Genomic DNA, 24,682 nt, shown 5'->3' with positions numbered 1-24,682 from the left:
TGTCTTTAATTTGGGGGATCAAAATACAGGTATATAGTCTGAGTATTGAACAGGTGCTCCCGAAACAACAAAGTTCAGAGTTGTGCAGCCTTCAACATCTACACCACTATTTTTGGGAACCTAGATATTGTGGCTTTCTAGAGACACTCTGTAATTGGCTTGTCTCAATTCAAGTTATGCAAACTGATGGTAGTTTCCTCTAAACACTATTGCCCATGTTCATATTTCTCTATAGTCAATGGAATGGAGTGAATTTCGCCAGCACAAATCCCAGCAGATCTTATATCCCTGCAGTCAGTTGTCAAAAGTAATTCCTATAAATAAATAAATCCATTTATCCAGCCATCTCTCTATCCTGCTACCCTATCTGTGAATTACAATGCATTGAATTCACTTCAGAAGAACAAGACGAATGGTTAGGCAGTGGCTGCTGAAATTTGTTTCCAGTTTGTAAGATAATCCCTTAAATCATTTTAAGTCCTTACGATTACATTTTAGCTCAGCATTTTAAAGAAATTTCTTCAATGGCATTTAAAAGCTTACCACACCTGAAATACTGTTCTACTGCTTCAGTGCACATGCAAATAGACCTACTTACTCCCTGGCACAAAACGTATGCAAAGATATCAATAAATAAAAATATTTAATCATCGAGGGCATTTTGAAAGAGTGTAGTAACGCTATTTTCTTTTTAGTAAAAGTACTTCTATGCCATTTCTCATTATAGAGAAAAACCCCGAAGTCGTTTCCAACAGCCATAAAAGTATCCCAAAATAAAACCAAGGGAAGTAGAAGGAAAATAAGGTAAACATTAAATAAAAACAAGGCAAGGACAAAATGAGAAATATAATAATTAATCATTAGAGGAAAAAAGATAGGCAGGCTTATAATTAAGACATCCATGGTGTGAGTTAGCACCACGCAGAGGTGAGGTCAACCGTGAATATTGACATTATTGCAAAAAAGCTCAAATTAGCACACTACAGGAAGAGAACAGAAGCTTTCCTAAAACCACAGGCATTGTAGGCCAACATAATTGGACTTTCTGAGGGCACAAAGTCATCATGCCCAGACACCGACACACCATTTTACTCCAACATGAACATTTAAGAACCATTTAAGAGTCGACATGATGAAAAGGGAAAGGATGCCCTCTGGATAGGCAGCGTGTCTTGAACTCTCCCCCAAATGCTTTGGAAGGATCACCGTTTTTCCTTACTCAGCCACTCCATTAGCTCTCTGACATCTTCAACGGTAGAAATGATCCTTCAACCCAAGCCACCTACAGCTGAAACCTCTAACTCTGTTAAAAGAAGGTGATCCCAGCTAAGGGCGTGAGATGCATTGTTTTCCTTACCTTTGTGCCGAAGTGCTATAGCTGTTATCATAGGAATCGTAGCTCTGTTCATCATACGAAGTGCCGTATCCATCATCGTATTCCTGCATAGAAATGCCCACATAAAGGCAGCATTACAACTCAAGAGTTATACCAGAACATCACTTTGTCTGTCTGAAAAAAAACCACCACTTTCGCCCCCGGAAACCTAAATTCACAGAGAGATGCTGGCAAGACTAAGTACTTGGTAAAAGTTAGCTCGGGTCTAATTCAGAAGGAAAATGGAATGGCTGGTCCCAGGGCAAGCAAAATCTTAGGAACATCTGATGGGAGGACATGGGAAGCTACTCATCACATAAATTACTTCATCTTGACTTATGGTCAAATTAACTGCACTGGACAAGGGAAAATAAACAAGAAGGGGATGGGGAATTAAGCTAAACAGATGTCTATGGAGATTCTCAGTCATTCGGGTCATAGATGCCCCAAAGATGCTTTTTTTAAGAGGCAACTGGACTTTCTGATTTTTCCTTGAGGATGTTTCACTTCTCATCCAATTAGCTTCTGAACTGAAGAAGCTCCTTTGATGAGGAGGGAAATGTCTCCAAGGAAAAGCCACAAAGTCCAGTTGCAAAACTAAAGGATTTTAAATCCAAATCAATTCCTTTTCTTCAGGATGATAGAAAAGTATCCTGAATGAGCAAAGGTCACAAATCAAGATCAATTTTAGCCAGCATTTTGAAGGGCAAAATAACATCCGAGCCACTAAATAAATTAGTCCAGATACCAAACAAAAAGTTAAGTCTTGGAGATTCACCAAGACACTCTAAACGTGTCCTAAAAAATTGGACCGGACTTCTTCTAGATCAGGGGCTTTCAAACTTGACAGTTTTAAGACTTGTGGAGTTCCTCCTCCAGTCATGTTAGCTCAGGAATTTGCCAAGTTTGAAGATCTTGTTCTAGAAGGACAAATCTGTGACTTGTGCAAGGGACAAATAGCTTTTGTTCTGACTCACAGCGGTGGAAATGTAATCACAAGCCCAACTACAAGTGTTAGCAACTCTACTGTCCTACACAGGGGCCTCTTCTCCACACGGGTAAGAATTAAAATCCTGGACATTCAGTTTGTACTCTACAGAAACCATTAAAGTTTCAGCGATGCCTGCAGCTGGCCAGTCTCTTGGTAACCAGGATTATTTTTGTTTTATCACAGTTGATGGCCAGCCTTCCCTCTCTGAAATCCAAGGCAAGGCCTTGGAGCCTTTGCCTTAAACCCATTTGTGTGCTCAAAAGGACTGCATGAAGAAGATTGAGACACGGCCGTTGGCTGACTCTGGAAAATTCAGGTTTTGCTGAAATGATGGAAGGAATACGAAAATGAAAAGAAGGGGATGCATCTTTGCATGGGAGAAGAATGGGAAAGGTCACATCAATGGTTGCATTGAATCTGCCTTGAGTATTTTGTTGTAACAGAATTAACAGAACAATAAGAGTTGGAAGGGACCTTTGAGGTCTTCTAGTCCAATCTGCTACACATGCAGGAGATCCTATACCATTTCAGACAACTGGCTCTTCTCAAAAACCTCCAGTATTGGAGCACCCACAGTTTCTGGAGGGAAATCATTCCACTGATTAATTATTTTAACTGTCAATAAATTTCTCCTTCATTCCAAGTTAGTTCTCTCCTTGATTAGTTTCCATCCACTGCTTCTTGTCCTGCCCTTCGGTGCTTTGGAAAACAGTTTGACCCCCTCTTTTTTGGGGCAGTCCCTCAAATACTAGAACAACACTCCTATCATGCCAATGCCAACACTGCTTTCAGGACAAGAAACAACATCCAGGACATGATAGCAGTCTTTCAAAATCTCAGGGGCTGCCCCAAAGAAGAGGGAGTCAAGCTATTCTCCAAAGCACCTGAGGGAAGGACAAGAAGCAATGGGTGGAAACTGATCAAGGAGAGAAGCAACCTAGAACTAAGGAGAACTTTCCTGACAGTTAGAACAATTAATCAGTGGAGCAACTTGCCTCCAGAAGTTGTAAATGCTCCAACATTGGAAGTTTTTAAGAAGACATGGGATAACCATTTGTCTGAAGTGGTGTAGGGGGTTGGACTAGAAGACCTCCAAGGTCCCTTCCAACTCTGATATTCTATATTCTAAAACGCTAGTGTACTGTAATCATCTTTAATACAAGCGTCCACATTTTAATCCCATTGATCCCATTGCAATTGGTCATAACTGTGCAAAACAGTCATAAGTCATGTTTTTCAATGGTGTTGTAACTGTCAACTGTCACTAAGCATGTAGTTGGGGAAGGAGGAAGGATACCAACACATCAGCTTGTCTGATTTTACTGAATCCATTTTTGGGAGACTTCAAGTCAGGAATGTGGAAAGGAGGTTCTCCTGGACACTCTTGTCCTCTGCTCAAATGAAGCCCAAAAAGACTTTGAACCTGGGATTCATATTAAGTACTTCATATTAATATCACCGGGTGTTTGAAGTGGCCTCTAGACAAGATGGACAGCGCTCAAAGCCAATTGGCCATTGAAGGGAGCCTGGAGGCCTTTTAGTCCAACTTCTTTGAGCAGTAAATCTTATGTCATTTCAGACAAATGGCTGTCCAGTCTCTTCTTAAAATTCTCCGTGATAAGAGCACCCACGACTTCTGGAGGCAAGCTGTTCCATTGATGGATTGGTCTCACCGTTAGGAAATTTCTCCTTAAGTTCTAGGTTGCTTCTTTCCTTGGTTGGTTTCCATCCATTGTTTCTTGCCTTGCCTTTCAGTGATTTGGAAAATATTTTGACCCCCTCTTCTTTGGAGGAACCCCTCAAATACTGGAAGACCAAGTGTGATGTTACTAAAGCTTTGTACTAGAACTTCATACGATCTTTATTTTATCCCTCTATTAATGCAGCCTAGGATTGTATTGGCTTTTTTCGCTGCCGCCACACACCGTTAGCTCATATTTAAGAGATTGTCCACTAGGACGCCAAGATTCCTCTCCCAATTACAGGCATTAAGCCAAGTTTCCCCTAGCCTGTATTTATAGAGTTGGCTTTTCTTGCCTAAGTGTAAAACCTTACTTTTATCTATGTTGAATCTCATTTTGTTAGATAGGCCCCATTGTTCAAGTCTTTCAAGATCTTTTCGGATCTTGAGCTTGCTTCTGGAGTGTTGGCTATTCCTACCAGCTTAGTGTCGGCTGCAAATTTGATGAGTTCCCTTTCTAAGTCCTTCATCTAAGTCATTTATGAAGATATTGAAGAGTATTGGACCCAAAACGAAACCTTGGGGTATCCCACTGCTTACATCCCTCCATGCAGATGTAGTTCTGTTGAGGACTACATGTTCCAAATGGAATTCTCAGCATGTATACCATATTATTTGAATTTTAAATACATTTCGGGAGAGTGAATCTGAAGAAAAATGAGACTCAGCAGAGTTTTTGGAAAGGCAAAATAATCTGTCATAGGAGCTCATCCTGTTCATATTTGAGGTTGGGCTTTGTTGGAGTTTCCTGTCCTTGAACCTTGGATGCTTGAGTTAAGCACCTGTGAAAAGCTAGGCAAGCCCTCAATTTTAGTGACAGGCAGTGGGAGAGAATTTTAAGATTGTGGAAAGAATTGCAGAGAACCAGGTTTAAGTTTACCCTCCTCTGAAGAAACTCAGCAGGCAATTTGGCCCAATCTCTCCCTCTCTTTTTTTTGTTGCAGCACAACAGAGCTCACAAAATTGTTGCTGTAGGGGGGAAAAGGGATGAGAGATGCATGAAGGCTGATCTGAACTCCTGGAGGGAAAGGAGCATATAAACAACCAGCAAATAAAATGCCTGCAATCACATAATCCTTTAAAATGCCACTGTAACTCTGGGTAATAGCTCAAATTACAGTATATTAACAAAAAAATCCTGCTGATAAGAGCTTCTTAGGTGTTGCCTGAGAATTATATTATTTACCCGTAAAGAGTATTCTTAAAAACTATTTCCAGATTTATTTACTAAACAAATTTATACAGGCACCCATCTTGTGAAAAGTTGACACTGGGCCTCACGCAATAATCATTTTAAAAAAATTACCGGTAAACGTAGTCCTCGATTTACAACCATTTGCTTAATGATGGTTCAAAAGGAGAAGAGACTCAAAAGACCTTCCTCAAATTACATCTCGTACAATCGCTTAAACATGAGCAAGCACTATGCAGCAGTAGCAGCAGCAGTCAAAAAAGCTGATACAATCCTGGGTTGTATAATCAGAGGCGTAGAATCAAAATCATGTGCAGCATTAGTACCGCTTTATAAAGCCTTAGTAAGGCCACACCTAGGTTTACTGCATACAGTTTTGGTCACCATATTACAAAAAAAGATGTTGAGATTTTGGATAAAGAGCAAAGAGCAACCAAGAGGATTAAAATCCTGGAGACAAAAACATATGAAGAATGGTTGTAGGAACTGAGCACGTCTAGTCTAGAGAAAAGAAACAACTAGGGTGACATGATAGCAATGTTCCAGTTTTTGAGGGGCTACCACAAAGATGAGGGGCTCAACTTAACTTCCAAAGCACCTGAAGGCAAGGTGAGAAACAATGGGTAGAAACTAATCAAGGAGAGAAGCAACCTGGAATTAAGGAGAAACTTCCTAAAGTGAGGATAATTAACCAGTGGAACAGCCTGCCTTCAGAAGTTCTGGGTGCTTTAACATTGGAGGTTTTGAAAATAAATAAAAAACCTTTAAAAAAAAACATGGGAGGTTTTTAAGAAGGGACAGGACAGCCTCCTGTCCTGACATGGTATAGGGCAGTGCAGGGGTGGGATTCAAATTTCTTAACAACCGGTTCTGTGGGCGTGGCTTGGTGGTTACGTGACTGGCTGTGCGTGGCTTGTGTGTAAATATTGTAAATATTTATGTAAATATTGAATTTTCTTATAAAAAAAGAGCAACTTTTACCCCAAATCAGACAAAGCCGGCAGGCAGGTTGAGTTGCTCCCAGAATCACAGATTCACTCAGAGATCTACCTTTCTGCAATCTGCTGCCTGAGTTTGTCACATAAAATTTGCTTGCAATTGGGGCCAGCCAATGGTGCGATTTGCTGGTTCTACGCAGAATCGTAACAACTGGTTCTATAGAAGTGGTGCGACCAGGTAGAATCCCACCCCTGGGGCAGTGGTGGCTAACCTTTTTGGGTTCCTGTGCCAAAAATTGTGTGTGCGCTTGCGCATTCATGTGCCAGCACCCAGAAGGCAATGCGTGCACCCCCCCATGCCCCCTGCGCATGTGCATGCAAGCCCCCCGCCACCCCTTTACCTGCACTGTGCCTCCCAGTTGATTTTTGGCCCGTTTGAGGCCTTTTTTTTGGCCTCCCAGAGGCTTGAGGACAGCTTCTGCAGCCTTTGCAGGCCGAAAAATACAGGAAGTGATGAAATGGGCCTATTTTCGGCCTGCAAAGGCTGCAGAAGCTGTCCTCAAGCCTCTGGGAGGCTGAAAAAGGTCTCAAGCAGGCCACAAATCAGCTGGGAGGTGCGCAGTGAGGTAAGTTTGCCTGAGGCTTGCACGGTGGCACAAATGGCTCTGCGTGCCCACTGTGGCACACGTGCCATAGGTTTGCCATCACAGGAATAGGGTCTCCTGCTTAAACAGGGGGTTGGACTAGAAGACCTCCAAGGTCCCTTCCAGCTCTATTCTGGTTGATAACATCCCCAAAATATGTGACAAAATTTTAGGCACTTGGCAATAGGCTCCCATTGACAACTGATTGTAATGACCTGCGATCACGATTCCCAGCCAATTTCTATCGAGCAACGTTAATTGGGAAAGATATGGTTAATGACCATGGTAAAAATGGCCGAATCTATGGGTCCAGTCATGGGATGACTTGCTTAATCAATGTTATCATTTAGCATCCAATATTCCAGGCTCAACCTTGGTCCCAGCTGAGAACTACCTGTATAAAAACAGGCATTTAACATTTTAATTTATTAGAAAATCTCCCTCAAAGTCTTTTGCAGTGTGTTTCAAATATTATACAAGCATAAAACCTGTGGGAGGCATAAGTTTTCATTTGTAGGCACCCCTTTCTGATACTTATGAGGGGTTAAAATTCTTTGAAAACTTTGCTTCCATTTGGAGATAGATATATATATATATTGTTCTGCTATTTTAGAAGTACGTCTTTCACAGAATCGTCACACCCCTTATTGGGTTTTTTTTTGTTGTTGTTAATTTGTACTTGCCAATTTGATAAATCTCTGGTGAAATCTTCCAAGGAAACAAGATAAATCTGTTACTTTTCTTAAATCGAAGTTTTTACCGTCTGCTCAAAAACAATAGTGTTAGACTTGTAAATTCTTATACCTGACTCTCGGTTAAGCTTTCTCCTGCACGTAGAAACCCACAGCCAGCAAAGCTATTAAAAATCAGGTGGAACTCTTAATATTTATTTACTGTGGATTTAACTTATTTTTCTGTGAAGAATTCAAAACCGGGACCGTGCCCAAGGTCACCCAAATATTTCCCTCAGAATCCCAGCACTTTTTAACAACTTCATAACCCAAGGCATCCTTTTAAATATAGGAGGATCTCATTAAGTGAATTTTGCTCATTTCAGACATGAGGAAAAACATGGAACTAATGTTTAGGAAAACATGATACAAACATTGACCTTTGCAGATTCAGCCAGACAGTTCAATTGTGTGATGCTCAGTTATCTCCAGACTTGGAAAATTTCACCTACCAACTTTTAATCATTTTAAAAAGACCTTCTTGAGGTTGCCTTTCTTTCATAAATCTAACGTTAGGACCATTTCCTTGGTTATCTAAGACATTCTTCATCTGGCTAGCAGTACAATGGCATATAGCTCTAAACGTTTTTAATTCTTGCAATCTGTTTTCCAACAGATGCTGCTGTCAACAAGTCAAAGCGTGCCACGAGACCACTTTGCAAAAACGAATCTAATGAGAAACAGTTGGTTTGAAGGTTATTAACTAACAACCGCCTGCATTTCATTCATTGATTGGTTTGATGTAGTAATTATTCAGATCAAGAGTTATGATCTGGTGGCGTTTCCTGAAAATCCCTGCTGATAGCTGCATTTCAAAAAGTTTATGGGGAATTAAGCAAACGGTTTTGTGATCAAAAAGGTTTGGCAGTCCCTAGAAAGGGAAGACAAGAGTAGTGAAAGCCAACCCTTGGAAGTTCCTGCATAAACTGATAGTATTATGAGGGGCTGTATTCTGAGAACAGGTTACGCTCTGCACTGAGTTTCTGCAACACAATCGTCAGGGTACTTGTGGTTCGCCTGCACACTGTGCAGGCAGCAGCGGAATCAGACAGTGGGGAAGAATGGGGACCAGTCTGGGAGTCTGGTGAGGACTTGGACAAGGGTCCTGCATCCGATGCAGAGATGGGGCCAGGACCATCTGGGAGTGGTGTCCTAACTCTGGAGCCTCTGGAGTCTGGCAGCAGCGAGGCTGAGGAATAAAGGGGGCCTGTTCCCAGTGCACGTGTGCATAGAGCTGCTAGAAGGCAAGAGCAGCTGAGACAAAAAGGGCAACTCGGGAGTAAGGCTTGGAGGTGATTGCCCCTTCCATAAGGTATAAAGGACATGCAAAGGTAGAGAAACCTTTGCAGGAAGCAAAGTCATTTGCTTTGATTGGATTAATCCTTGAAGATCTGTGTACTTGGTTTGGCTTTTTACAGTTAATTTGGCACTTTAGTTGTTGGCAGCAATTCAAAGGAGAGAAAGGCGGGTACTTATCTCGAGGGACTGGGACTCATTACAGGCTGGGAATGAACATAATTCCCAGCACTGAAATAAAACAAGAGTTGCTTTAATTAAGCGTGTGCTTAATTACAGTCTCAGGAAGCCTTGGTCGGAACAATACTGGTAAGTCCTTGACTTACAACAATTCATTTAGCAATTGTTTGAAATTACAACGGCACTGACAAAAACATGTCTTATGATTGTCGCAGCATCTCCACGGTCACATGATAAAAATTTGGGCTCTTGGCAACTGCCATGCCTTTACAATGTTTACAAGGATCACAGGCATGTGACAGACATTTGCAACCTTTTCAGTTGGCTTCTGACAACCGAAGTCAACGAGAGATGTCGGATGTACTGTGTGTCACTGTGTGTCACCGTCGTGTCCTGTCGTTCTGTTGGAGGTGGTGTAGCTGCTTGGGAATTAGGGAGGGGGATTGTCTTTGGAGATGGAGCAGCCTCTCTCCCAACCGGTTCCAGCCCGGTTTCAAGGTCGATGTGCCCTGACAGGGAACTGTTATCTGCCTAGCACCTCAGCGTTCCCAAAACAACCTTGTGGCATTACACTGGTTACCAGTGGACCAGTCAAGGGGTTTAGGTTTTGGGGAAATGAAAGAACTGCTTTGTGCTTCACGCGGGACTTTTCAGATTCCGCCTTGCTCTACTGCATCCATGTTCTCTCAGTAAAAATTATTTGGATTCAAGAAGTTTTGCTTTCCTCAGGGACCAGCTGGGGCAGGTCCTTACACCGTGGAAAAATTGGGCTCGACTTAATTAATGATCAGTGTGTTGAACAATGACAATTCTGGTCCCCATTGTGGACCTAAGCCCAGAATGCCTATGTAACAGTAACACCCAATTCCATTTAACTGCAAAAGCGCCTCAACACGTTCTGTGGCAGCCTTGCAAAAGGATTCCCTGAACGCAGAGATGCAACTTGTTTCATATCCAGCCCAATGGAGCTCCCTCCTTTCCTATGAGCTTGTGGTTCATGCAGAAACTGTCCAAGAGCATTTGCTCATTTCCTCCTCCACCATGTATCTTTCTCCAAGGAGGAGGAGGAGGTGAAGACCAAGTGTTACCTGCTTCCCAATAAATGGGGAAATGTGCTCTACCTTGAAAGGTTGCAAAGAAATTCTACTGCATTATGGGGCTCGGAAGTCTGTCTGACCATCAGATTATAGGTCGCCCTCGACTTATGACCACAATTTCCACTGCTAAATAAGATGTTTGCTAAGTGGGTTCTGCCTCATTTTACGACCTTTCTTGCCACAGTTGGTAAGTGAATCACTGCAGCTATAAAGTTAGCAATTAGTGACTCTGCAACGGTTTGTGAGGTGTGAGAAAAGGTCAGGGGTCACTTTTTTCCGTGCTGTTGTAACTTTGAACTGTCATTAAACAAATGGCTTTAAGTTGAGGTCCACCTATATCAAGGCAGGCATGTAAAGGTGAGCCAGTTGCCGTAAGAACTCGAAGGTACATCCATTATTTTTGGAGGTCAGTACTCACGTATTCCCCGTAGGTATCTTGTGCTGGGAGTGGCGGGAGAGGTCGGTAACCTGCTGATGGCGGGACTCCTCTTGCTCTGGGAGTGATAAGGCTACGACCACGGCTGATGGGACCTCTGCCCGAGGGGACTCCCCGGGGCGCTGGGGCCCCTCTTGGAATGCTGGAGGGTGGTGGCAGCACGCTCCCACGGGCCCTAAGGGGAAGGAAAGAGGGAAATCACCATGAAAAGTGCACCTTCTGAGTTTTAGAACCTCCCACAAACTCTTCCAGGCTGGACACAGAGATTCAATGTGGAATTACCTAGGAATCATCCCAACTAGCCCCCTTTTAAGACTGTTAATAGGAGAACAATTAACCAGTGGCTTGCTTTTAAATGGTGGTGGGTGCTTCATCACTGAAGGTTTTTAAGAAGAGACTGGACAGCCACTTGTCTAAAATGGTATAGGGTCTCCTGCTTGAGCTGGGGGTTGGACTAGAAGACCTCCAAGGTCCCTTCCAGTTTTATTCTAATTGAATTAATAAGAGCAACGGAATATCAAATAAAAATAGCAACCCTCTCTAAGTGGGTTACAGAGACAGGATATTGCCCCCAATGATCGGGGTCCTCATTTTACCAACCTCGGAAGGATGAATCAACCTTGATCCACACATACACAAGCGCGCGCACACACACACACACACACACACACACACACAGGCATAGAACATGTTCCACAACTAGGAATGAATGTATATGATGGTCAGGAGTTTATTCTCTTTGAAATATGTAATTTCTTCTCCTTTTCCCCTGCCCTTCAATTTAACACAAATGTAGTCCATGGTAGGGCTATGCAGTGCTTCAGTTTGAAAATGCTCATAAGTCCTGTTTTAACTCTGAATTGTCATGTCCCGTCAGAATCTGAATTTGTGGGGGAAGATGAGCTGGAACAAGAGCAGACAGAGATTGAGAGGGTGGCTCCGTTGGCCTTGGAGCAAACTGGGGAAGGGCAGAGTCAGTCCGGGCAAGGCTTTTCAGGATCAGAAAGGCATGCAGACAGGAAGGAGCAGGAGAGGCAGAGCTCAGGCGAAGAGCAAGGATTACCCCCTCCTGATCCCAGAGCACGGAGAGAAGAGAGAAGGCGAGACCAACGGAGACTGAGCCAGGTACGAGGGAGGAGAGTGCCCCCCCTTTTACAAGGCACACCCGGGGAATGAGATGTAAGGAGGTGCCGGTGGGAGGGGCATTTGTCAGGAACAAGTGTCGAATCTTGCAGACACCTGGAGATTACTGTGCTGTCTTGTGGGGCTTGCCCAGTTTGCCTGCTTTGCTGAACTGCTGGCCCTGGTTACTGTCTGGCTATTCTGGCTTCCTGGACTACTCGCAGCTAGAGGCTTCTGAAGATGCATGTGAGAGCTTTGCTCCAGGTCTTGTAGTAAACGTGGGGACGTTTGGGGGCAAAGTTGGAGCAATAAAGGGGAGTTAAACCTGTTCTCTGGCTCCTGGATCATCACACTGAATGTTCAGCAAACAATTTTTTTTTGTAAATCAAGGACTACCTGTATCCTTTTTGATAGATCACCCTGAGCAACAAATGAGATTAATGTGATACTTCCAAGCCGTGGTCGAAAGCAAATCTGATGTAATAAGTTTAGGAAAGGAAAAAATAGAACAGTAACTTGGTGACTGGTAATGATCATCTCAAACACTCATTAAGAGAACCATGTATTATTTTTCCAGGGATGGTGATATATGCTTCCAGTTGTGGATGATTGATTACAAGTCCTTCCCGATGAATTTCATCACATACATCTCATCTTCGGTGAGCTTCTCTCCAAACCTGGCTGGGGTGAGAGATGCTGCAAGCTGCCATATGAAATGCTATAGTAAGGGTAAAACCTGGCCTTGTGCGTTTAATAGACACACACAATGAAATGTATTAAGAGAAAGGATGCAATCTAATGGGTCAGAGAGCCATCTGCAACTACCCTCCAGATGGGGGGGAAAAAAAACCTTGTAAAAATACAAATTTCATTTGTTTCTTCGGAAGGAGCCTCAACGTACACATGTACACAAACGTGGATATAGAGATTATGTCACTAAGAAGTATCACTTTTCTTGGCTGCTTCTGGAAATAGAGGGATTAAAAAAAAAAACCTTAATGCTCCAGAAACAAAACTTAAAAGCATTTTAACCAAAGCAAAGGAGAAAAAAAAAATCTGGTTTTGCAAAAAAAAAAAAAAAAAAAAAAATAGGAGGCTAGCAAGCAGCTCTGTTTTTCAGTAGCAGATCAAGGGCCCATAGCCTATCTAATTCAAGGAATTGTCTTAAAAGAAGAAATAGATTAAAAGGCAAACAGAAGACATAGGAGAATACACTATCTGCAGGGTTTCTCTCTTTTTCCTTTTTTTTTTTTGCAGAAGCAGCAAGCAGATAAAGAAGTCAAGACCGTGAGCAGTTTGAAGATGACTTCAGTGATCAATGCTTCAAACCTGAACCTTTTGTTTCATGTTAAACCGCAGCTCAACTTTTCGCGTCGCACAGATGGCTAGACAAGGATAATAGTTCATAATCTACAACACATGTTTGCCCCTATCACCCCTAGACGCTATCTCTCCCATCAAATCAGGAAGAGTAAAAAAACAATCACATTTTTCCCCTCTGAAAAGCTTTTTCAACCAGCCATTATTTTGCCAGTCACTACACGGCTATGTGCAAAAACCCTTTTGGAGATATATTTGCAAGGCGATTCGTCAGCGGCACTCTGTTTGCCTGATGTATTTTATTTATTTCATCTAAAGGGTTTATGCGGTGGTCCAAATTGAACAATGGGATTGTAGGCAGCTTGTAAGAAAACAGAAAGCCAAGATAAAAACAGCAATCGATAAGAATCAGTAACAGGCAACCAGGCTCACAGGTGACAGCTGAGAGAATACTTTAAAAAATGATAAGAGAAGAGGACTAACGCGGAGTCACCCAAACTTTCCGGGTTGGCAACCTGGAGCGTGAGGGAAAGGGGAAAGAGGGGATAATTTTTTTTTTTTGGGGGAAGCATATGTGCATGTGCCCACGAGAAATGCACGAATGGAGCCGCCAGTGCTTGTGACAATTCATATGAGTGGCAACTGGCCACAACAAGGCTTATGCGAGAAAGGCTGTGTGTGGGCAAAGGTGCGCACACTGGCCGCCCCCTCGTGCGGCCCAGTGGCTGCCCACGGCCTGATACTAGGCCGTGGACCACAAGTTGGGGGCCATGGACTGATGTTTCTATACTCTTCCCTGTTGATACTCAATTTCCTCTCAATTTTACATTTTGAACTATTTTGCCTTCTGGGTTAATAAATCCTACACATAAAGATATACAGTGGTACCTTGGTACTCAACGGCTTTGTAACTCATAGAATATGGGACTTGGTGCAAATTTTGTCCCGGTACTCATTGTTTGTTTGGTACTCAATACACAAACTAGAACTTGCTGCTGCCTTGTGACTCACAGTATTATTCGTTATGAAAAAAAATTGTTTGGTACTCATTGCACCTCTTGGAACCAATTAGCAATGAGTACTGAGATATCACATATTTGTTTAGCAATCTTGGAAGCGTTTCCAATTTTTCCTGCACCTAAAAACTACATCAATGCTTTGCACAGCAATATTGGCAGGATCCAATCTGGGTCGGTCACCAGGCCCAGAGGATTAGCGTTCTGAGCTTTTGGACTCTTGCTGGAGTCCATCTTCAGGGAACTTCTCTCTACTGGAATGTGTTGGCAAATATTGGCAGTGTTAATTAACATGGAGCTGATTTCTTTTTTTCACATAAAAATCCCTAATTCTTCTTAATTTAGACAGCAGAAGAATGTTAAGTAAAGCAAGGATATTTGTTCATTAATTCATTCATTCATGTTTTCCTCATTGCCTCATTCTACAATTGCGTTGATTATTTTCATCCTCTTTTTTTTTCTGGCTAAATATCCTTTCCGAGACCAGACCAAATCCCCTTTTGTTTTTAAATTCTTGAAGTACCTGGTATCACTTAAAAGTTTCCCCATTGCTTGTTTTGAGTTCCCATCTGTAACGCTGGAGGCTTTTGTGAATGTAATGTTTCTCTCAACACTACATCCAAGTGGACCTCTCTTATTACTGCTAAATTTTGATTGATCGTTGGCCTACAAGACATGAAGGCAGAATATAGTGGTTATAGGTAGTCCTCAAATAACGACTGTAATTGAGCCTGGAATTACTGGCGTAAACAATGATGTCATTAAGTGGCTCACTCATTGTATGACTGTGCCTTTTTTTCTTTTGCCATGGTCACTAAACAAATATTCCGATCATGAAGCCAATCTGTTTTACAGAATGGACGTTGGGTTTTTTTTTTTTTGCCAGAAAACTGGAAAAGAAGACTGAAAATTGCAGTCATGTGACCACAGGATGCTGTGCAAAAAACCCCCCCTGTAAAGTGAGTTTATTGCCAACAGCCCAAAATGTGATCTCTGCCGACCCACCCCCCACCCCCACTGCATACCTTGCCAAAGCAGGAGATAGGCCTCCTCGTGCCCTTAAAGGAGGTTTTCCACGGACTACCGGAACTTCGGTGTTTTCTGAGCCGCCGTTCAAGTAAGTTAATTCCTGCAACTGTGCTTGTCGGATTTCATCATTGTAGTCCTGAACAGGGGAGAAAAAAAAAAGGGGGGAGGAAAAGAGGTCACGCTGTTGAAAATGCACTCGTGTCAAAGCCTTGAAAGTATTTTTTTTTTTTTAATTTCATGGTTCTACGGTTAATAAGAACGGAGAGTTCGTAGAACTGGTGCAGACTTCTTTTTATTTTATTTTATTTTTGGGTACAGGGCCGATTCAACCCTTTGATAAAGCAGAAACAATGCAAAACAAACATCTGAAAGGAAGTATTCTGTGGGATTTAAGAAATCCCAAGCCTGAGGGTTTCTCTTTTTTCTCTCTCTCGCTTTAAGCTTACTTTAAGATGGCGAGAGGGAGGGGAAAAAAGGCAAGAATTGTCTTGCTGGATCAAGCAAGCTTTGAAAATGTCCCATCCCACCCCCTCCTGTTTATCCTCCGAATCTTGTGGGAAGAGATTTAATGTTTCTGTATTTACAGACTTTATTATTTCCTGTGGTCAACAGCCCTTTACAGACCAGCTTTCTTTAAATTGCCTGCTGTAAATGTGTTTGTTACTTCCACCATGCAGAAATCCCAGAAATGTAATCCTTCAATCGAACGAAATCTTAAGAATTGCAGTTGCCAAAAGCGCAGTCCGGAAGTATTTAAGCACACCCTGATAAGACAGACTGTAAACATCCGGGTCAAGGGTCTCCAATCTTGGCAACTTTAAGACATGTGGACTTCAACTCCCAGAATTCCTCTGTCAGTCATGTAAGATAATTTTCTTAATAGATGGTGGGAATGCAGTAAGCGTGATATATCTTGACTTCAGCAAAGTGAAAGAAAAAAAAAAAAGACCTGGCTGGGGAATTCTGGGAGTTGGAAGTCCAGAAGTTTTAAGTTGTCAAGGTTGGAGACCCCTGATCCAGGTCATGCATTTGCTCTGAAGGTCACCTGGACCTTCCCACAACCCAGAAAACAACTGTGTTCTACCTTACACATCCCACATACAGCTTCCTTACTGAACTCTCCAGGTAGTACAGATAGATAAGGTCTAGTGTAAGCAGTAGCATCCATAAGTAGTGGTGAATGGATGCGCGATACTGTGAGGTCCTTGGTGGTCTCTGAGCTTGGTTGTTTTCTAGCAGATGTTTCGTTACCCCATTAGGTAAGATCATCGGCGCATTGATAACGTTACCTAGTTGGGTAACGAAACATCAGCAAGAAAATAACCAAGCTTAGAGAGAATTAAGGACCCTACAGTTCAACCCCAGGCGACAAAATATTCTATCGGATGTATACAATTTACTGAGCATTGATTGTGGAAGGCGAACGCATCAGAACCCAAGATAATCCACATCACTTAAGGTGCTACTCTCTGTGGCTTATCTCAGCCTAGTTGTTTTGATGTAGGAGAGTGTTTCTCTCAACCTGACCAACCTTAAGATGGGTGGACTTCACCTGCTCTCTGGGGAATTCTAGGAGTTGTAGTCCACCCATCTTAAAGGTGCTCTGGCTGAGAAACACTTACGTAGAGTGAAGAAGAAAGATCTGAAGATGGGTCAAGATTTTTGGGATTGGTCTGGTGGGAACCGCCTGTTAGATTATACAAAGGCCACAAACACAGGAGTTGTTTGAAAACGCTTGGCAGTTCGGTATAGCGGTAGTCCTCGACTTGCAACAGTTCGCTTAGTGATGGTTCAAAGTTACAATGGCACTGAAAAAAGTGACTTAACGACGGTTTCTCACTTATGACCGTTGCAGCATATCTTATGGTCATGTGATTTACATTTGGATTCTTGGCGAGTGGTTCATATTTATGATGGTCCCAGCGATCAAGTGATCCCTTTTGTGACCTTCTGACAAGCAAAGTCAGTGGGGAAGCCAGATTCACTTTAATAACTCTTGTTATTAATTTAACAAGTGCAGTGATTCACTTAACAAATGTGACAAGAAACATTGTAAAGTAGGGCAAAATTAATTCAATACACATTTCTCACTTAGCAACATAAATTTTGGGCTCAATTGTGGTCGTACGTTGAGGACTACCCTGTGCTTAATATAAGCTGTTGATGTGTAGAGTAGGCTGAGTTCTTCATTTGTATTCAGATTGAGGTTTATAGTTTTGCTGACAGGTTGAATTTAAGAACCTTGAAAAACCTCCAAGCAGAAGGCGCCACACCACAAGTAAGAGGCAAGCAATAAATGTTTCTATTCTCCATCGATTGCCTTTTCAAGGGGGACTCTTTCAGTTCCCAGAATGCCTGCCAGTTCTAGAAAAAGATATTTTTAAATAATCTTGCATATTTAAAAGACACGTTTTCCCTCGTGCAGGATGGAGGGAAAAAAACAACCCCAAATCGATAAATGAGCTGAAGTTAGCTCTTCAGAGCCGAATTTCTCTTGCAGAATATTCTATAATTGAGTTAGATAACATTGCGTAAAGGAGGATGAAGGAAGCCAATATGGTTTCCTTGATCTTACTCCCACAGGGCCTCTAAATAGGTTGCCTTTCCCACTGAAGAAATGTTACCCCAGATGCTAAATTCATAAATCCTGTCAGGATTGCTAAACACTTCATTAACTGAACAACTGGAAGAATAGATTGAAAACATTTGTCTATAAAAATCCAAAAGACTACTTGGGGGGAAAAGAAAGACAGGCATGTCAACTTTCATATAAAAGCTCATGCCTTTGTTGTGGGTCTGAAAAGGCACAAAAAACATAGAACGAGATGCGTTTCTGTTCATTTTTCATACATTTGTCAGCTGAAAACATGAGAAATGTTAACCGTAGAGGCATGAATCACAAATATCTAAGGGCAGATCTTGAAGGACTCCTGATGCCTGGATTTTAAGGTAATAAAGAATACATGTGTCCATAGGTTAATGTTAATCTCTACTTACACATAATTAGGTCTCTATTTTAAGATGGAGCAAACTTTTAAGCCATAGAAGAATGAAAGAAACAAGAGCAACAAAGATGATTAGAGGAGTGGAGGTTAAAACATACGAAGAACGGCTGCAGGAACTGGGTATGTCTGGTCTAATGAAAAGAAGGAGTCGGGGAGAGAGATAGGATAGCAGTGTTCCACTATCTCAGGGGTTGCCACAAAGAAGACGGAGTCAAGCTATTCTCCAAAGCCTCTAAGAGCAGGAGAGGCAGCAATGGATGGAAAGTAATCAAGGAAAAATGCAATCTAGAACTGAGGAGAAATTTCCTGACAGTTCAAACAATTAACCAGTGGAACAATTTGATTGCAGAAGTTGTGAATGCTTCAACACTGGAAGGTTTTAAGAAGAAGTTGGATAACCACTTGTCTGAAACGGTATAGGGACATGAGGGCGAACCTACGCCACATGTGCCGAAAGTGGCACACCAGCCATTGCCTGTTGCTCTTCCAGGTTCTAGCTGGTCTTCACACACACAGGAGTGCCAAAAACTGAAAGAGCAGCTCCCAGCGCATGCATGCGCACCAACCTGGTCTTCTGGTTTCTAACCCACATGTGAGTACAAACACCAGCTGGCCGTGCACGCATGCACATTAGAAACTGGCTGGCCATCCTAGTCTTCTGGTTTCTAACACGCACATGGGCGCAAAGACCAGCTGGCCAGCGCGCGCATGCACACGCCGGGAGTTACTCTTCCAGTTTCCAGCACATATGTTTCTGCACTCGGTATCTTTTTGAGGCACATATCCTCCCATTTAATTCTGTTCTATTCTGTATGCTATGCTATCCATGCCATGTCATGCCATGACTATCCCTATTCTGAAATTTTTTGTGCTGAGCCTTGGTCTCTAGTTCTGATATTTACTTCAATAGGAAGCGGGAAGGTGATTTTCATTTTTTGTGCTTATTGCAATTTAAAAACACACAACCTGTTTTCCAAACAAATACTGAAGATTGCTTACAAGAAGGCACTGAATAAGCACTGAAACACCAGTAATATGATATTAGTCTAGAGATATCAGAGATTAGTACATAAAGGTAATCCTCGACTGACAATACTTGATAGTGTCCTTTCGACATTATGACAGCACTGGGGGGAAAAGTGATTGATGTTTGTTTTTCTCACAAACGTTGTAGCATCCCACGATCACGCGATCAAAATTCAGATGCTTGGAAACTGACTCATAATTATAACAGTCCTGGGGTCATGTGATCATCTTTTGCAAAGTCAGAGGTGAAGCCAGATTCACAACTGTGTTACTAAACAACCACAGTGATTCAATAAATACACAACTGTGGCACGAAAAGTCATAAAATGGGGCAACTCACTTAACAAATGTCTCATTTAGTGACATAAATCTGGGACTCAATTGTGACCATAAGTCTTAGGCTACTTGTATTATCATCATCTTGGTGAAAATAAGTTGACAGAAAGGATCTTCAAGTCAGCTATAGTCCTCCGCTATTTTATTTTCCTCCACAATTTTAATGTAGTAACACACAGCCTTGCCAATGTGCTGCAGGTGTTATATAACAAGTAACTTATATATTTTCAGCCCCCAAACATCATATTTGGATCTCAAGCTTCCTCACAACTTTGTCATTTCATTGCAAAAGTGCAAGAGTTATCTAACATTCACAAGATTTAGGAATGCATTCATTTCTAATGACTAAAATACTTAATTTATCATGTCCTTGTCATGATAAAAAGAACATGAAAAAGTACCACCCACAGATAACTCAACCCTCAAAATGTTGATATGTTTTAATTTTTTAATAATTGGCTTCTCCGTGGATAATCCATGGGTTATCCATTTTTCATGGCATTGTAGTTAAAAATTCGAGGGTCAGCTTATCTCAGGATGCGCTTATATGTGAGTATATACAGAATATACGCATACTTTTTAAAGCATTATTGTGTATGCATAGGATACCATCTGTGCATAAGTTGAACTCAACTGGGGGGAGGTGCAACTTGGAACTAAGGAAAAATTTCCTGACAGAACAATTAATTAGTGGAACAACTTGCTTCCAGAAATTGTGAATGCTCCAACACTGGAAGTTTTTAAGAAGAAATTAGATAACCATTTGTCTGAATTGGTGTAGGGTTTCTGAACCCTACTGAATTGGTGTAGGGTTTAAATTGTGAGAATTAATGTAAAGTTCAGTGAATTATTTAAATTAGTACTGATACAATGCGTGAAACCCATTATTTTAGAGAAAATATCCAAATACATATATTGTCTACTGAAGCCAAAATAAATTGGAGTTTAATCAAGGGTTTGCTAAACATGCAAATACTTCAATCCTTGAGATAACTATAAAATGCCATCTCATTTGGTATTCTCTTCTCTTTTTGCATGGTTTGGCAAAACTTTTATGCTAGGCCATTAAAATAGTTTCATTTTTAAGTATTTTAATGGTTCTATTCTGTAGGCTGCTTTGGATCATCTTAATGTTTTCCTCTTTTATGTTGTTTTGAAATTGGCTTTTTTAAAAAATTTATCAGCAGTGGGAAAGTAATCAAGACTTATTTGTCCTAATAACCTACAACATGAACGTACCACACTTAGCTGAATTGCCTGCTGCTACAGACTCATTAATTGGAGAAAACTGATTAAGGTGACCAATAAAATGGTCAGGCCAATGTTCTAATAATCAAATCTACTTGTAAGTAGCAGGTTGGGAAAATTGTCCCAATCAGCCACGGTGGTGCAGTGGTTGGCATTCTTATCAGAAAACAAAAATAGGGCATTTTGGGGAAAACAATCCAAAGGTGCAAAGGCTTTCAAATAAAAACCTTGGTTGTCTTAGGACAGGGGTGTCAAATTCAAGGCCCACAGGCCAGACCTGGACTGTAGGATGCTTAGATCTGGCGTCCACGGTGCCTCTGCCAGAGAAAACAGAGCTCGGGAGGGCCACACACGCACCCCCCCGACTCCGAGCTCAGTTTTTGCTGGCAGAGAGTTGCAGGACGCTGTCACAGATGAAAACCGAGCTCGGGAGCCCGTTTTTGCTGGCAAAGGATTCAGGCCATGAGTGATGTCGAGCTGGCCACGCCAACCTGGCCACGTCCACCATGTCTCCCCGAGGTCAAACACAACCCTGATGTGGCCCTCAATGAAATCCAGTTTGACACTCCTGTGTTAGGGATTTGATTTTGTTTTGTTTTTTCTTAGTTGCTTTGCATTTTAACTTTTGTAACATTTTGTAATTCTTTTCATTTCATTTTAATTCTGTCTGCTGCTCAGAGTCACTTGTTGAGATGGATGGTCATAGAAACTGAAGAATGAATGAATGAATGAATGAATGAATGAATGAATGAACGAACAACAACAATGGCCGTGATTGGTGCTTACAGGAATGAGAAATTTCTTGATTTCTTCCAGTGCATGTCCCATTCTGGCATAGGCTTCAGCTGGTGGGGCAAACACTTCGATGAGAACGTGCAGATCATCATTTAGATGGAAGTACTTTGCTTCTCCGCTTTTCCTCAACTCTTCTTCCTGGGAAGACAGAAAAATGTTGTATGAAACCATTGCATGAAGAAATGCAAGAAGTCACACAATGATCATGGTTTTACACACTGTTAGGGATCAAGGGGGGAAAAGGGGAATGATTAACCAAAATGAATCTGGAAATAAATATACCATGTGGATTCCCGTGTTATCAATTAACTAAATAATTCCAAGATACTATAGGGCCCTACTCTGCTAATCTTTTATGGTACACAGGTAGTCCTTGACATAAGACCACAATTGAGCCCTGTATAACCTGTAACCAATGTTATGAGTAGAAACTAGGTCTCAGGTCTTTAATAACAAGTATCTATATGGCGGTATTTCTCAACTTTAGGCACTTTAAGATCTTTAGACTTCAACTCCCAGAATTTCCCAACAAGAAATTCTGGGAGTTGAAGTCCAGATATCTTAATGTGACCAAGATTGAGAAACACTATTATGTGGTACCAGAGAGAGAATTCTGAATTAGACTGAATTTTGATAACAATCCTCTCATGGTTGCATTCAATAGCTGTTCAACAAATCTACAATGCTCTGCCTCTTAATCAAAAATATAGTGGATTTTATACCACCGTCCTTGTAACCAGGGTGGAACAAGATGGAATTACACAGACACACATACACAAAATTTGCAATTTTCCTTTAACATATATTCATATTTTGAAGAAGGTATATTGACTGGGTCAATATATTTTTTACACAATGCTAGCAAGAAAAATACAATTAGGTATAATCCTAATCTTCCAACTTCTGACCTTAACCTGCACCATGTACTTATAAGCTTCAATAACACTTCTTCATGCAGTATGTTTGTTATCCCAAGGTTAAATCACTAGTATTTTAATATTTTAAAAATTATTCAATATTCTACCATAAATCCAATATTCCAATTGTTTAAAAACACCAATAAGACTAATCATTAACCAAATTTATTCAATCCTGGAAATATATCTCCAATCCCCTAAAATTATAAGTTTCAATATACTTTTACACATTGTTAATAATAATAATAATAATAATAATAATAATAATAATAATAATAATAATAATAATAATAATAATAATAATAATATAATGCTAGGTTACCACATCGTAGACTTCTACCTTCTAATCTTACTTTGCTTATGATTATAGTAAATTCTATTATCTATCTATATAAGTTCTACTGTTTTCATATATACATGTATGTATGTATTATGTATGTATGTATGTATGTAAAAGTTTTATTGGGTTTTCACAAAACGTAATAGAAGTAAAACATCTTTTTTTGAGAGCAGCATGATATCAGATTATCACATCTCCATACAGACATAATCTTAGTTACGTATTCATCTTTGCATTCAATTTTACATCTTATCACTCTTTTATCAATTTTTCAATAATTCTTCTCTTACTTTCCTCAGCCTTATTTTATAATTATCTCATTCCTTTCTAATCCAATTATATATCTTTTTCTAAATTTCTATATTTTTCTAGTCATACTTGTACTTTTGTCTGTCCTACTTACAATTTCATAGATTCTTTTCCATCATCATCCCAAAAGGGAAGAGAAAGAAGAAAATTTACTCCCTTTCCAGGCATTAAAAAGCAAGGTTCCCCCTATAATTACCAGGTAGAGTGTGTCACCTTTATATTTTAAAATTATCTTTTCAAATCTCATTAAACATTTAATTTATACATTATACAATTATAACATTCAATTTCTAATATCTATTTTATATCATATAACTCTTATCAACCGAATTCCGCTTGGTACTTTCCCTTAAAAATACACACTTAATTCTAAAAAAAGAAAAAAATATATAGAAATAATGAATAAAGTGATTATTCCGTTCAAATTCATCCTGACAACTGATATTGATTTCATTATAAATCTTTCATATTTCTCTTCAACTGTATTTTATAAATTCTTAAAAACAATTAAAATATTTTCATTCCTTATTTCCTAGCAAGCATTCCATTACATCACAATACCAATTTTATCTTTCACTTTAATCACTTATGTTTCATATTCTAATATAACAACACTCTCTCTTGTACCCTTGCAGAATCCTCTCTTATGTTTTTAACCATTATCTCTATGTCAAGTAAGCTAATGTCTTTAAGCCTGGTACATTTCCCGTTTCTTTATTTCCTGTTTCTGTCCCTTATAACTTTTTCCCTTTTTATCTGTCCCCTCTTTTTCTCTCCACCCTTTTTGTCCTCCTATCTCTCTGATTCTCCCTTCTGTAATCCTCTTTTCTGCTTCTTCCTAATGTTATATTCACTTTTCAAACTGTTCTTTTTTTTTTAGTTGTTGCCCCAGGGCTTAAATTTTTAATTCCTTTTCACCCCTTTTTCCATTTTACCCCACATTGCATTGTTTGGTCATTGAAGATGGCTTCTTCTTTGTTCAGCCCTTCTTGTTCTTCAAGCGTTTCTTGTTGTTTTTCATAGTTCAAAATCTCCATTTCTAAAAATTGAAGTGAGGAGCCAAAGGATCCTCTTCCCTCTTGCGTCTCTTCTTTCATTTTTTTAAAGTTCCATTTTTAATTTCTCTAGGAGTACTGCCATATTAAACACTTTTAAACAACCACCCAATAGATTTTAATTCAAACCACTAAAAATTCAACACTCAAAATTCCAAAAATCACCAAGTAATCCAAAGCTATCTCTTCTTACTTCTTTGTCCAACTTTTCCTTTCCGGGGGCTCTGTTATATTGTAGCAAAGTTTCATTTACAGTATATCCTTTGGAAATCTTTTTAAAGTTTCAGAGTTAATTCTTTTTATTTCCAGGTAATACTCTCTTGTTATTTACAAGTCCATCCTTTCTTTTTCCTCCTTTTGAGGGATTTAAAATGTCCAAAAAATCTTTATTTTCCCCTTGACACTTTAATTTCAGCTTAGAATTGCCTGCTAGTGTCAAAGTAAATTAACACAAATTTCTTAGCTGAGTCTCTTCTTTTTTAAATTTCAAAGCCGATTGCAGCTATCAATGTGAGAAAGAAAAAAAATATTTTTTCCTTTTCC

The 24,682-nt window shown here is 40.4% G+C and overlaps 1 protein-coding gene across 2 annotated transcripts in view; it reads right to left on the bottom strand.

Annotated features, from left to right (window-relative positions):
* KHDRBS3 (KH RNA binding domain containing, signal transduction associated 3) overlaps window positions 1-24,682 on the bottom strand; it is a 117,742-nt gene that overhangs the window by 27,071 nt on the left and 65,989 nt on the right. For both annotated transcript variants that reach the window (XR_003374378.2, XM_026703689.2), the window contains exons 4-7: window positions 21,510-21,656; window positions 15,105-15,244; window positions 10,604-10,796; window positions 1,358-1,440 (exon numbers count right to left, since the gene is read on the bottom strand). Coding sequence is in view for 1 of the 2 variants with exons in the window: in XM_026703689.2 (XP_026559474.1) it covers window positions 1,358-1,440; window positions 10,604-10,796; window positions 15,105-15,244; window positions 21,510-21,656 (563 nt within the window). In the remaining variant the exon portion in view is untranslated. The remainder of the gene's footprint in view (window positions 1-1,357; window positions 1,441-10,603; window positions 10,797-15,104; window positions 15,245-21,509; window positions 21,657-24,682) is intronic.

The sequence above is a fragment of the Pseudonaja textilis genome, chromosome 3, assembly GCF_049901715.1.
Source record: "Pseudonaja textilis isolate UNSWEBS1 chromosome 3, rPseTex1.2, whole genome shotgun sequence".
In the NCBI taxonomy this organism is placed as follows: Eukaryota; Metazoa; Chordata; class Lepidosauria; order Squamata; family Elapidae; genus Pseudonaja; species Pseudonaja textilis.
This window is presented reverse-complemented; position numbering and strand designations above follow the sequence as displayed.